Here is a 14,621-nt window from a genome sequence, read left to right as displayed (position 1 = left end):
CTGATCAGGTGAAAGGGATTTAATGCGTATCATTTTCTTACTTTAAAACATTTAAGTAAGCATAGGGTAAGAGTTCAGAATTAGGGTCTGAAGCCTCGATATAAGGGCTAAATTGCCTTTCAGATTAAGATAAAATTGAATAGAAGAAATAAAAGTATTAAATAGAATGGTGTCTGTTCCTTAACTAAAAAAAATACTTTTTAATGAATCAAAAACTCAAGAATTAAATTTAAAGGGAACTTTACTTAAATAAGGTAAATATATTGATTTATTCAACAAATATCTATTAAATGATTATTTTATTATAATCTGACACTAATAAACAACATAGACAAAATGGACAATTAAGAAATGACTTCCTGGGGCTTCCCTGGTGGCGCAGTGGTTGAGAGTCCGCCTGTCGATGCAGGGGACACGAGTTTGTACCCCGGTCCGGGAAGATCCCACATGCCGCGGAGCGGCTGAACCCGTGAGCCACAGCCGCTGAGTCTGCGCGTCCGGAGCCTGTGCTCCGCAACAGGAGAGGCCACAACAGTGAGAGGCCCGCATACCGCAAAAAAAAAAAAAAAAAAGAAATGGCTTCCTGACTTCAAGGAGTTTTCAATCCAACAAAAGAAACAAAACTTATAATATAGCATAAGTATGAAAATAGCTCTTATGTGCATAAATTTAACCCTTCTTTAGCACTTAACTCTGTAAATTTAACTCTAAGATGGAGTTCTCTAAATTGGTGTATTCACAACTTATAATCCAATGTTGGGGGCATCTAAGCAAAGAAATGAAGATTAGTAAGAGTTAATAGGATTTAGAACTATTTTTATTCTAATTTATATTAAAAGCAAAAAACTCACATATTAAATAAGTTTTGTTATTACACAATATATGCACAGAAAGATTTTTATATGTTCTTATGCCAAAAATATCTGTACATGTCAAAGATAGAGTTCTTCAGACCATATCAGAGGAAGAGTAAATTCCTCTCCCATCTATTAATTTAATGAATCTTCCTAAATATACCCGGGTGAATTTGCTAGCAGCATTCCATTCTCCCTCACTTCTCAGGGTTAAGGATCATCAACATAGATTTTTGTTGTCTACTAACTTTAGGAAATGCCTTATATACAAAGTATACTTAAAAAAAAAAAAACATAAAAACACTACAGATTTTAGTGAAAACCCCTGGACTTAGGCATCAGAGTCATTTCGTGACTCTTAATTCTTTAACCCAATTAACCTCTAATAATGACTTCATATTTTTATTATGTCTAGGTCTTGATTACAAGTTATCTCAAATCCTAATTGTTTGAATGGATAAATGGATGACCTAAGAAGAGCAACAGCCACTGTATAATTTAGCTGTGTAACTATAAATTATCACTAAATCTTTATTCTATTAAAAATTGTTAAAATTTTATTGCTAAAATTTTACTCATTTATTTGACAAATACTGAAAATTTCTTTCACCAGACATTGTATCATATAACAGTCACATACAGATTAATTTCATTTTATTTGGACCTCTTGCACCTCTTTAAGTGCATAGCGAAGCTCGATTCTACAAATGGGTCACTAACAATGTATGTAATATCCCATTAATATAAAATATATTCTGACCCTGGTTTCTAGACTTTATGCCAGACACTTAAACATGATTACAGATCATAAACTGCCACAATATTGACTAAAAATGTAATGGGATTCACTCAACCAATGTAGGAAATAGCTATATAATCAACTGATGTCAAAATATTTGAATTTATTCTTAAGCTTGGATTACTTCTACATAAATATTGTAAAAATACATATATGTGTGTGTAAAAATACACACAAACACTCCTGGTTAAACTTAAGTTGTTCTAGAAAGAATACCAAATCTTACTATAATCAGTTCTGAACATCTATCCCTTCAGAAACAACATGTAAATTGAGTCCAAATTACCTACAAAGGAGAGAGAACAGGTAATTGAGTTAATTCTTGAATGAAGTAAAAATAATCACAGTGTTTCATGAAAAAAACAGCTGTACTTTTGCAAATCTACTGATTTTCTGTAATCACTGTGATTGGAGAAGCAGAGAAAACCAGAAGCAGAATACAAAAAGAGGCATTTCCTGTATTATTCACTGTGTCAACACTGTTTTTCCTAAAGTATATTTTACAAAAATTATCCATACACACTATGGCCATAAAAAGCATTTTGTGATCAAATATACTAATATTATTCTCATAAAAGATTCAACAATACATTTTATTTTATATATATATATTTTTTTTATAGACATACACACACATACACACATGTATTGACTAAAGGCCTTGAGGAACCCTCCAGTAAAGATCCTAATTAAATTTAAATGAACATTTTCCAAGCTTATTTACCACTGTCTGCCTTCTCAGAGAACATCCATTTTCATCACACAGTACACACTAGGATTTGCTGTACTGGAAATTTTGGACAGTGAGAACTGATCAAACAAGTAGCCGGCTACCACAAATCTAACCAAGGAAAATTATAGGTACAGCAAAGAGTAGAGGAAATGCTTTAAGAACTTTAATATCTATTGATCTCGATGAAATTATAAAAAAACATAGATGGAACCTGGAAAAAAATTTTTGACTGAAAGGCAAAGGAGCCTGAAACGATCTGTTCATGAACAGAAATAAAATTAGTTAAATTAAACAGGGATTAATAAATACATTTTTACGCCCCATTCCTAATTCCACTCCCTGCCCCTACTATTTGCTTCTATTTCTCTTAAAGTCCTCATAAAAATTCTATGTTGTATTACAATTATTTGTCTCTCTTACTAGATTAAAAGGAGAGACTTGTCTTAAAATCATTCAGTACATGTCTGCTAAATAAAAAAAGAAATACCACAAGCAGGCATATTAAGGAGGACTCAGGGTAAATAAACTGACACAAAGCTCTGTATAAGAGACAGCATTTGAACTGAGCCTGACAGACAGTGAAAACAAAAACTTAGAAGTTTTTTTTTCGAAGTGTAGTTTATGGCCTCACAATACTGCTACACAAAAGCTCCATACCATAAGATTTCCTTATAGGTAAAAAAAAATGCATAAGGAAGTTAAGAAGACTTTTATATTTCCAATGAGCAATTTAAACTCAAAATTCTTATTTTGTGGTTAGCAAAAAATAACCTATGTTTTACTGACTCAATTATTTCTTTTTAAAAACCACACCATTTTCTTAATATTAGATAGTGAGTTTTAGTTTAAAAGGTTGACGTGTACCCTATATACAGCACACTCTGAGGAGTTAAGCACAACAGTTAAATGAAGTAAATCTCCATTTATATTAAGTTCTACAATAAGTAAAACGCACGCACAGTAAGAGAAATCAAATCAGTAGCAACTTGAGGTGATACCAGTAGGGATTGATTACAGAAGCACAGGGAACTTTCTGGATTGAAATGGGTATTACACGGTTGTGTATATATCTAAATGCATTGAACTGTATACTTAAGATATTGTATATATACTCTTGTATATAATATTGTAAAATATTTACATATATATTGTATATTAATTGTGCTTCAATAACTGATTTTTTAAAAAGAAGTAAATCTGATTAAGCCAAAAGAAAATGAAAAAAGTAAGACTCTTATTTATAAATGAACATGATTACAATATTTGGCAATGACAAAATAGCTGACAATAAAAATGAACAATTAATACACACTTAATAACACACAAAAGAATGAGGATGTTTCATAATGAAAAGGACCAAAAGGTAAAAGCCCAAAATACAGTGTTTATGATCAATGTTACCATTTATTAATTGTACAGTTATATAAATATTTGGTTGAAAAGTAATTATGTTGAATGTTGGAGATACAATAGAAAATAAAACACAGTGCTTACCTTTAAGAAACTTAAAGTCTAACGGGAAAGAAAAAAAATAATAGACAATTTAAATAAAGAATGAAATTACTATAAGGTGGGTCAAGTGAGTGCTTAGGATGTATACCTCACCTAGGCTTAGAGTTGTGGGGAAGAGAGGAGTCAAAGAAAGCTTTCCAGAGGAGATGGCAATTTAGCTGGGAGTTGAATTATTTATTTATTCCATATATATTCACTGAGCAGCCATCAGATGCCAGGGACTGTGCTAGGTACTAGGCACACTTCACAGTTTACCTAGTATACTAGGTATATGAAACAGAAATAGCTGTAACCTTCATAGGACCTAGAGTAGAGAGAGGGAGACTGGCAATAAAGAAGTAGCAAACTAGCACAGGTATAGTTAAAATTTGTGATATGATGAGTGCTAAGATGAAGACGTGCAAAAAAGATACCAACTATAGATATGATCTGAGAAGAGCATAATTAAGCTGAGCTCGGAGTGATGAGAAGAAGCCAACAATTAGACTCACCAAATTTGAAGGAAGGAAATTATAGGGAAAGAAAAAGCCTACGCCAAGACACAAAATTATGATGGCACATTTGGGTAACTTTAAATAGTTCGCATAGCTTGAGAACAGTTACAAAAACAAAGTGATAAGAAATGAGGTCCAAACAGTAAGAGAGGCCTAATAATGAAAGATGCCTTTGTGCCATGATATAGAGCTGGTTTGCTTTCCCCTACCCTTCTCGGGGTTTTTTTTTTTTTTAAATTATCTACTTTACCCAAAATACTCATCACAACTATAAAAAAGAAAAGCTCATGAAATAAAAAGCCAAGAGCAATAACATTAATGTCACATATTTAGAAGGAATAAACTCAAAAAGGAGAAGAAAACCAGAATTAGAGAAAAGAAATTAGAGGAGAGTGATGGAAAAGAGGAACACTTTACTATGAAGATTCAGGAAAAAATTCAAATGGCAATAATTCAACCACAAAACAGACATTAAAGAATCATATGAATAGTGATAGCTGGTTCTCATTATGAACATTATACTTTTAAAATTAATAATTCAGAGATATTGAAAGAAATGACCAAACCTTTTGTTATTACCTTCATGCAAAGGAAATATTTCCCAAAATAGCAACAATCTACATATTTTGTTGAAAAATGTATTGAAGAAAAATCAGATTAACACTATTTTTAAATTAACTTTTACTGCTAATTAACTACTCACACAGGATGCCAGGCCAGACTACATGGTGCTTCTAGTTTTTCTATATACTCTATGCATTTCTGATAAATGGGAAAAGAATAGATGACCTGGCAGAAGGCTCAGACAATAATATGTGATTTACAGGACATGAATGCAGCTACCATAAGATTTATCTGACAGCCCTCTCCGATAGTGGACTGTTGAGTATCCGATGGAATGATTTCTAGTCTAGAAAGTCTACTACTGAGTAGCCATACACATTATTTATTTATTAGATGTTTTGGGTTGAAACCATTTTTAAATGACGCACTTCACAATGCACAGTCATAAATTAAGCTTTAAACCCAAGAAGGGAGGTAGTGTTATTGGAATGTATGTCAGACTGAATTAGGATGAGCAACACAACACTTTTATAAAGTGGCCTTGAATACAATGTCAATTCCTTCAAAAATGATATTAATGTCAAATGAGCAGGATATAAACACTTTACACAATGCTGGAGTAATATTACTTGAAATATTTATTTAACATTTTCTTTAAATTCATATGGATTTCTACAAGGTTTATACACATACACAACAAATACTGGGCAAAAAAAAGTTACATGCTTCTGAAAAACTGAATCTGAAATATAATTAAGAAGTTGTTCAATTATTTTCTGTGCATCAGAGAATATACAGTTTCCTGAAGGGTGTATACAGTCTTATTTTAAAGAAGTAAAGAAGACTTAAATCAGGTTTTGGAGCTTAAATAGCTCTTGAATTATTTTCAGTATAGGAATAAGCATAACTTAATAAACCATAAGTATATATATATATAACTTTACTCAAAAATAACATGCTAAATATTTTAAGAAAGATTTTCAACTCTAAATAATAACATTTTGTCTTAAAATGTTAAAATTTAAATGGGATAAAATATGAAATGGTATCTAATAAACCTATTAATGAATGAGTGGATATTGAAAAATATGATCCTAGCTGAAGCTTTAACAAAATATATAGTGATCTACTTGGTCTTAATGACAGCAAACCAAACGTGATCATTTCCTCATTTCTTAAATTCAGGCTCTAAACTCTCTTCTGTAATAAAATACGGCAGACTTAAACACTTTGTTAAGAAGAATACAAAAAAAAAGTTTTGAATGGATTCAAGAAAAATAATCAGAACATGGCTGATTGCCATGAAATTAACAACAACTAATTTGTAAAGTTTTAAATCAAATTTGCAGATGTTAAGTTCATAAGCATATCCCATTATTTATGTGATTAAAAAGGAGTTTTTGACCTGATCTTTCGATCTTTGGCACTCAATCCACTACATCTCTTCTTTACAAAATTGATTAAAATTTTAGCAAGATGCTAGCCATTTACTTCCCACCCTATCTCAGACTAAAACAAATTATCAGTCAAACTCAAGCCACAGCCACCCAATATCTGCAAAATGTCGACTTCAAATTCAATTTCATCTCTCTTAAGCTTTCATGTAGAAAAAGACAGTTCACTTTTTAACAAAATAAATCACTTTTGTGATTGCCAATCTGACCTCTTTGAATTAGGAAAATTCAAAGTGAAAAATGTAATTATCACCCCAGAACAATCTGTATACATCTGGAGCTAATTCTAGCTTCATTTTTCATGTCAGTTTTTGCACTGTGCTGCATCTTAGAGAGATGCCGTGGAGCTTTTGGAGAACCCATAAAAAATGTTAAGAACTTCAAACAAACCAATAATGTGTTTTATTTAAACAAAACTTTGAGATGATCTGACTTTTGCAACTTACTCTAAGTGATCTTCATATTCCCATTTGATTGGAATAGTATTAAACAGCACTGTGACATACATGACAAATAGGTGTTTTAAAACATGTCATTCTTTATCTTTTCAGCTTCTAACATTCCACTGTGTAATATACTATATTTAAAACACCTTTCATGTATCAAGAATACATTAAATTCTTCTAACCTAGAAAGTGAAACTTCACTATCAAACTTCATCTATGAAACAATTACATCTCTATAAACAATAAATTCATACTGCTGTTGAGTATACATATAAAACTGTAAGCAAATGATTCTTAAAGTAAGGGTAATTTCATGTCAGTATAAGAATGGTATATGGTAATTTCCATTCAAGAAATAAACGACCAATTATTTCAAATCAGATTACTAAATGGGAAATTTTATCCAGTCAGTTTGTAAAGGAATGGGAGTTTTCTAAAGTAGATAATTCACTTAAAAACATGACTCTCGCTAAATCTAAGAATAATAAGCCCACCTCAAACATAACTACTCTTCACAAGTTCATTATAAAAATCCATTAGATGTAATCTCTGGAAGTAATTGTTCTTATTGCATTTTATTGACAATGCATAGTATTGATTTTTCACACCTTCTATGATTCTTTAATTTGTATTCATGAAATGTCCATCAGCACAGTCAAAATAAATTTGGCAATATAGGCACTAAAATGAATAAATCGATGAAAAGAAACATTAATTTTGCATTATCCTTATTCGTCAGGCAAGTAAACCAGGAGAGTTTTAAATGAAGGTCAAAGGTTTTGAAATGGGTCAGAACCCTTGACCTCTAGACCAATACTCTTCCTATTAAAAAAGGCTATTTTAAAGTTTTAAGTAGGGGAATTTACTACCAGCAAGATATCATTTTTAAAAGACTACCAAAAAAAACTCTCAATAAAAACATTCATCTGTTTAACTGCTAAAGAGAAAAGAAAATATCACAGGATACATGATTTTTACATAAGTTTAAAAAAAAAATCATTAAAGTTTACCACATGAGGTATAAGGTTTCTGAACAATGAACGTAATCTCGCTTTTAGGAATTTATTCACTACATCTTATTATGATGGCTGTCATATTTTTGTTGATGTTTTCCCAAATCTACTAGATATGTCAAAAATAATTAGCAATGACAAGAATTCAAAATTATTTATCACTCATTTTATAACCTCTGCACAAAAGGGAAGTAAACCCATTATTCCCATGGGAGTCAGAGTGGCACTCCGCGAGGTATAGAAATAAATCTGTTTCTGTAACTTTAATATGCAAGGCAAAGAAATTTAGCCATCTCAAGGCCATTTGATCTGGACATTTTTAAATGTGGCTCGAAAAACCTCTATTTCTCATTCATCTATCCTATTTCTCTCAGCACTCACTTCGAAATAAACTGTTAGCCCCAAACACAAGAAGTAACCCTTTTGCAATACAAATAAATTATTTTAAAACTGCAAGCACAAAACTATTGTAGCAAAAATTTCTAATCAATTTTAACTTTCTTGCAAAATGAATTCACTTGAGAATTTACTTTTAATTCAACATTGATTCTTGTCACTCACCTGAGAACACAGTAGCATAACCAATTCCACAACTGAACTACTAGACTTCATGCAAACCAGACCTATATCAAAGAGAATTTTTTTTTAAATTACAAAGTAAAAAACAAGGGATTTATTTCTTATACAACTTTGTCCAAATTGGTTTTAAAATAAAATTTAACTTCTTGCTAAGAACCAAACCTATACATATTTGATCATATGTGTAAACAAAACATTCTGTAATTACTTTAAACTTGGCATCAAAACCACAATTTTTTGTAGCCAATTTCATTTCAGCTTTCAAATTACTAAAACATTTATTATAACTTCATATATACTGACATTTCACAATACTCATAGAAATGTGCACAACATATGCCATATTGACCAATATCACCTAAATTTTGTTTTGGAGAGAGTTGATTGTTATACATGCAGAGAAGGGAAATGGCTCCCTGACCTTTGCTTTCTCCACCACACTCTCTCCCTTCAACCCTCTAGCTATCAATCAAGTTTCCATTTTGTTTCATGGCAGCAGACATCCCAAACACTCTTATTAGTACCTTGACCTGTGACCTCACTCTAAACCTTAACAGAAGTGCAAGCCGTTGTCTGTTATATATTCTTGATTTTTTATAAATAAATGCATTTATAATTTCTCTTTTATGTTTCATTTGGGTTCACCAAAAATATCTCAGGAAGGAAGTTTTATATAGTTAATAACTATCTAAAGAATTCTTTAGTTTTGATTAACAGTAAGATATATAGTAACTACTTTAAAGAACATTCAAAGAAATTTTATAACCAGTATCTTAAAAAAGCAATGCCAATAATTAAAAGCACTAAATTACTAAATTACACTAGTAATAAGTAGAAAAATTAAAATTTTTTATTATTATATTTTTCTAAGCAAACGTAAGTTTAAGTTCAAAGTAAACTAAGTATAACAACTAAAATAATTCCTCATGGCCCTCACACACCCCACAGAATTACCTTATTTCTTTCTCCACATTAAAGTTCTTGTGGGCATCCTATCCCATCCTATTCCCTTTCTTTAATCTTCTTGCTCTGTAGTTCTTTCTCTTTCCCTCTTTTAGTCATGATGCCTCATACCTGCTGACGCCACATGTTGGCATTCTGTAGCCTTACAAATAGTATTCAAGTTAAACAGGTTGTTCACCCCCTTCACTTTCTAGAAAAGTCAAAACCATTTTTCTCCATGTCTGAAAAAATGTGTAACGTAGAAATGATGGTAACAGTGTCAGCACTGGCATGAAAATTAGCTACAGAACATCTACATGTTGCATTAAGCAAACAGGCCATTAACTAGACTAAATTGTTGTTTCTATAGAGCTAAGATGACCATACCTCCTCAGGCTAATGCCAAGGCCGAAAGGAAGGGCACAGCAATACTCCATCTCTTATTGGTGGTGTAGCCTTTGTTGGTCTGAAAACCTGTCACTTTTCATAAAATGTTACCCAACTACAGGAAGTTCCATATATTTCAACTTCAAAAGCCACTACTTGCAGCAAGTAAATTCAGGTTTTTTCTACAACTATTATTCCTTACTGCTCGATTCTAGAGGAACCAGAATTCCTACCACCTTTCCTTTTCTGGCAAAGCATTTAGGCCCTGATCTGGCTCAGCCTTTCATATCCACTCAGATAATGAACAATAATGATTAAAAGGGTCTTGGGCCGTTCAAAGTTAGAAAGATTTCTAGATGTTCCTTTGTCTCTCTACAGCATATTGTAGGATAGTTCAATACTCGTACTTTCAAAAAATTACTTATTTCAGTCTTATTTCTCAATAATAAAGATTAGAAAACCACAGGAAGGTTGATACAACCACTGATCAGTGGGTTGAGTGTTCAAGGACAGTAAGATGTCAAATAACATTTCATAGTTTGATTAGAATGATTCATGTGTTTTTTAGAGTGAGATTTTATATATCTGTAAAGCATGGGTAGGGGGCGATGGAGGATTTTAAATGAGAAAGGGCTTCAGAAGACAAAAAAAGAGCTTATATTAGACCTCTAATACTAAGCTTCCTACCTAAAGGGCATCAATACTGCAAACAAAAATATATAACCTTGGGAATAAATAAACAGGAAATAATCCCAATAAGGGACTTGATATCAGATTACACAACTTAATCACATCTCTCTATGACCTAAATTGTTTTGTGACACTGGTTGCATGGACAAAAAAGCAAGAAATGATTTATAAATCAGTAAATCTGTCTTCAGATCTACATTCAGACTCTAAGGATTACCCAAAGGAAGGCCTTAAAACAACACTTGGAGTGAAGTTGTAAGTTGTTGCAGAAGCATCAATTTTCATTTTACACACACAAATCCTATTATTGTCCCACTTAGCAGAAAGTGAACAAGGTACTGTAGGCTCAGGGATCTGACTAGCCTCATAATCTGACCCTTGGGTTCAGTTTTCTTGGTTTTACCTTTGATTGATTTTTCAACAATATGGAATTTTAGTCTCCTCAAAAAAGACAAACTGAAAATGCCAAAGCCAAGAGATTTATACTCTTCTGGTGTTTCACAACCAAAGACCACTTTAATTTCTCCACCAGAGACTATTTATCCCACCTCTATTACCACTGTTTTTCCATACTATTAAACTCAGAAGTACTAAATGGCTTACCAGATATTAAGCTATCAACATCCGAATGCACTGAGATACCTAAATTCTCAAGTGTACCATGAAAAATGGTCATGACCATTTACTGTCTGGAACATAAGAACCCTGTTTGTTGTTTTATTTATTTATCTTAAGTCACCTTAAATAATTTACAAAAAGATAAAGCGATGGTGTAAACATTATTATAAGTTTCAGTAAGAATTTAAGCATAATAAACTCAAAAATTTTTCCCTGTTTTCCAGGTTTTGAAAGTATTTGTCTATAATTTGGATATAATTAACTGCTCCTCATGAATCTATAAACATGATATTCATCTTAAAAATACTGCTTCTAAATTTCAAATAAAATTCTAATAGGTGCAACTTTATCATTAATTCTGGTCCTTCTTCTTGAACTAACATCATCAAATGCAATACTTTGGAAAAGTTGGATTATTCAAAATTTTGTTGTAGAGAGAACAGCCATTTTCTTTTCTCTCGAATTCCAAAATATTTTCTTCTTTAGATTATAAACACCATTCAGAATGATTAATCAACTGAATTTTTTCATTTCTATATGAAATGCTCCTTCCAATTGTCTTCGGCATATACCTGCTTTAGTATCTATTCACTCAGAACTGCACCAAGTAAATTGTGGTGCACAGCCATCATGAACGATGGATGAACACTGTCACAGGCCTTCTTAGCAAAATGAGATGTCCCAGGTTCTTGTCACAAAACATTGTATAAATTTTGTAGAATGAAGTCCTTCCTCCTATTGAATGACACGATGCTGAGAAAACCAATTTCCTTTTTTGTCCACAGAAATATGCTGTGCATTAATGAAGTCCTGATTTGATAAAAATTATGAGTACTACTCCCTGTCTCCTCAAATTCACCCACAGTTGGTCTAGTAATTATAAAATGTCTTCTCCTGTCAATTTTTTTCACCTCACTATTATGGGCAGAAAATAAAAAATTCTGAATTCTTAACTATATTCAGTGAAAGCTAAAAATAAGACCACAAAGACGGTATCCACAGACTTCTTTTATACCAATATTTCTCAACCTTTTTTGAGGAGCCTAAGGAACATTTCAGACCATTTTTTCTTAACTGTGCCCCCATGAAATTTTAATGCTAAAGATAAACTATACAGACGTACTGTTGTCCATCAGAAGGTCAAAAACCACTGTAATGTCTAAGATACTTTTGCCCTCCCCAAATACCAGTTTTTGATCCCCCTGAAAAAACAAATTTATATCTTCTTAAAATACAATGCAATACTTTGGCCAATGCAGTAAGAAAACTGAGGGTGATCCAAGAGTGATGATTTGTTTTCCTAGGATTATAGGGGCAATTCCAGTATTCTTGTTTTCTTATTATTTTAGTCCTTAGTATAGCTAGAAATAACTGATGAGTTATGATAATTAGGAAAATGTTTTAAGATATAGGAAAATTAAGATCACAAAGACCTCATAATGAACCTTAGATTTATAAGAAGTGTCCAATGAAATCACTTAAGGTAATTGTCAGATAAAACAAACTTTTAAAAAAAGTAATCGTCTCTTTGTTTTTGGAAGATTTCTTTTAAAAAATAAAAGTAATAAAACATCAATTCTTACAACGGGTTATAACTACTTGAAAAAGGGGGTTAATATCACTAAAATTGAGCCAATCAGAAAATATGTGACTTTAGGCATGATGTAACATGAAGTATTACATCTAATTAAACTTTTAAACTTCAAGCCATCAGAAAATACACAAAATAGAGAAACTGTTAAATAACATCACCAAGAATAGCCAGAGTGCCAAAATGTATAACATTCTACAGAGCCACCAACCACATTTCTTCAATGAGTCAATAACATGAAAACAGAGGAAGAATGGGGGAAACTATTTGACATTAACATGGACTTAAGGGACATATCAAATTCAGTAAAACTGACTTTGGATCTTAATTGGAAGAAAATCAATATAAAAAAATCTTGTAAATAAAGATGAATATGGGCTGAGTATTACAGAATTATTATTAATATTATTAGGTATAATAGCAGCAATTATGATTATGTAAGAAAATATATTTTTATATGAATTATGAATTATTTAGGGGTGAAACAATGTGATGTCTGGGATTAACTGAAACACTAAAGCAAAACAAAGGGAGGTGGATATAACAATTATGGCAAAACAAAGATAGTCTGGGTAGTTGCCAAAAATAAGTTCATGGATATTAAAATTCCTACTTTGTAAATATTTTAAATGTTCATTTAAAATTATTAATAAAAATCACATTTAAAATTTAAAAGTAATAAATTTTCAAGTACCTGGTCACACAGCTAGTGACTGACAAGGGCTGAGGTATCCTGCCTTTTAGTCCAATGCTTTTTGAACAGAACTATGCTGGGATGACCTCCCTTCAAAACTTTCCTGTTTTACAATGCATAAAACCACCACCCAAAGGATTCCTCACAACTTAAAATACATAAGCTATATAAAACTCTTAGATTTGTTTGCTATTTTTATGAACACAGACCAATGAGTAGTCACTGCTCAAGTTTATAGACGAGCAATAGTGCATCATCCTCTTTTTATCATTTTATCAGAATTTACCATAAGAAATTGATTCTAAATTAAATTTTGTTCCAGGATCTAGAATTGGCAAGTTTAATACTTCTGAGTATCTAAGGTGATACTATTTTTCTGGGTCTATTATAAAATTCAAAGATCAACTAAGTAGCCAAAATGTCTTGCTATACTGAAAGGCTAAAATTAATACATTCAATTTACTGTTACAAAATGAAATATAGTTAATAAGTTGTCACACCACTTTAAAAGAATAAATGTTTGATATGTGAAACATAAATTAGGGTGAAGTCCTTCAATGTATCAATTCACTTCCTTTCAAATTTTATTACTTCATTACGTCAAATAGTCCTTGGCTAAACAATTATATCCTTCAGCAGATGAAATAAATTTCCACCACAAACTTAGTTCAGTATTTCTAAAATCTGAACTTTTTTCAAATAAATTCAGTGCTATTCTTTGACTATATGGAAATGATATCAATCATCACCAACTCCATATAAATTTAAAGCAGGGATGATAATGAAATTATTATTTTAGCTAATGATTATTACTCTTATAGATACATATTTTAAGGGTCAAATAAAGTGCTGATATCCCATAATTAACACTCAGATACAGATATCTTGAACATTAACCTATTTATAACTTTGATTACCATTATATCCTTATTTCTATAAAAAGAGGGGCTTTGGGCTTCCCTGGTGGCGCAGTAGTTGAAAGTCCACCTGCCGATGCAGGGGACACGGGCTCCTGCCCCGGTCCGTGAAGATCCCACATGCCGCAGAGCGGCTGGGCCCGTGAGCCATGGCCGCTGAGCCTGCGCATCCGGAGCCTGTGCTCCGCAACGGGAGAGGCCACAGCAGTGAGAGGCCCGCGTACCGCAAAAAAAAAAAAAAGAGGGGCTTTTTTCACAAGTTTTAAGAAATTCCTTAGGAGATCATCTAGTGACTGATAACCAACAAAAAGTCATGATAACTAAAGCTGTAAGT

General features: G+C 32.0%; 1 protein-coding gene across 4 annotated transcripts in view; it reads right to left on the bottom strand.

Moving 5' to 3' along the window:
* Positions 1–14,621, bottom strand: part of LRBA (LPS responsive beige-like anchor protein) — a 725,574-nt gene that overhangs the window by 505,094 nt on the left and 205,859 nt on the right. For all 4 annotated transcript variants that reach the window (XM_079919265.1, XM_079919266.1, XM_079919268.1 and 1 more), the window contains one exon: positions 8,431–8,492. In XM_079919265.1, the coding sequence (XP_079775391.1) occupies positions 8,431–8,492 (62 nt within the window). The remainder of the gene's footprint in view (positions 1–8,430; positions 8,493–14,621) is intronic.

This window comes from Stenella coeruleoalba (assembly GCF_951394435.1).
Source record: "Stenella coeruleoalba genome assembly, chromosome: 4".
NCBI classification, from domain to species: Eukaryota; Metazoa; Chordata; class Mammalia; order Artiodactyla; family Delphinidae; genus Stenella; species Stenella coeruleoalba.
Note: the sequence above shows the minus strand (reverse complement) of the source record. Positions and strands in the feature narration are given on the sequence as shown.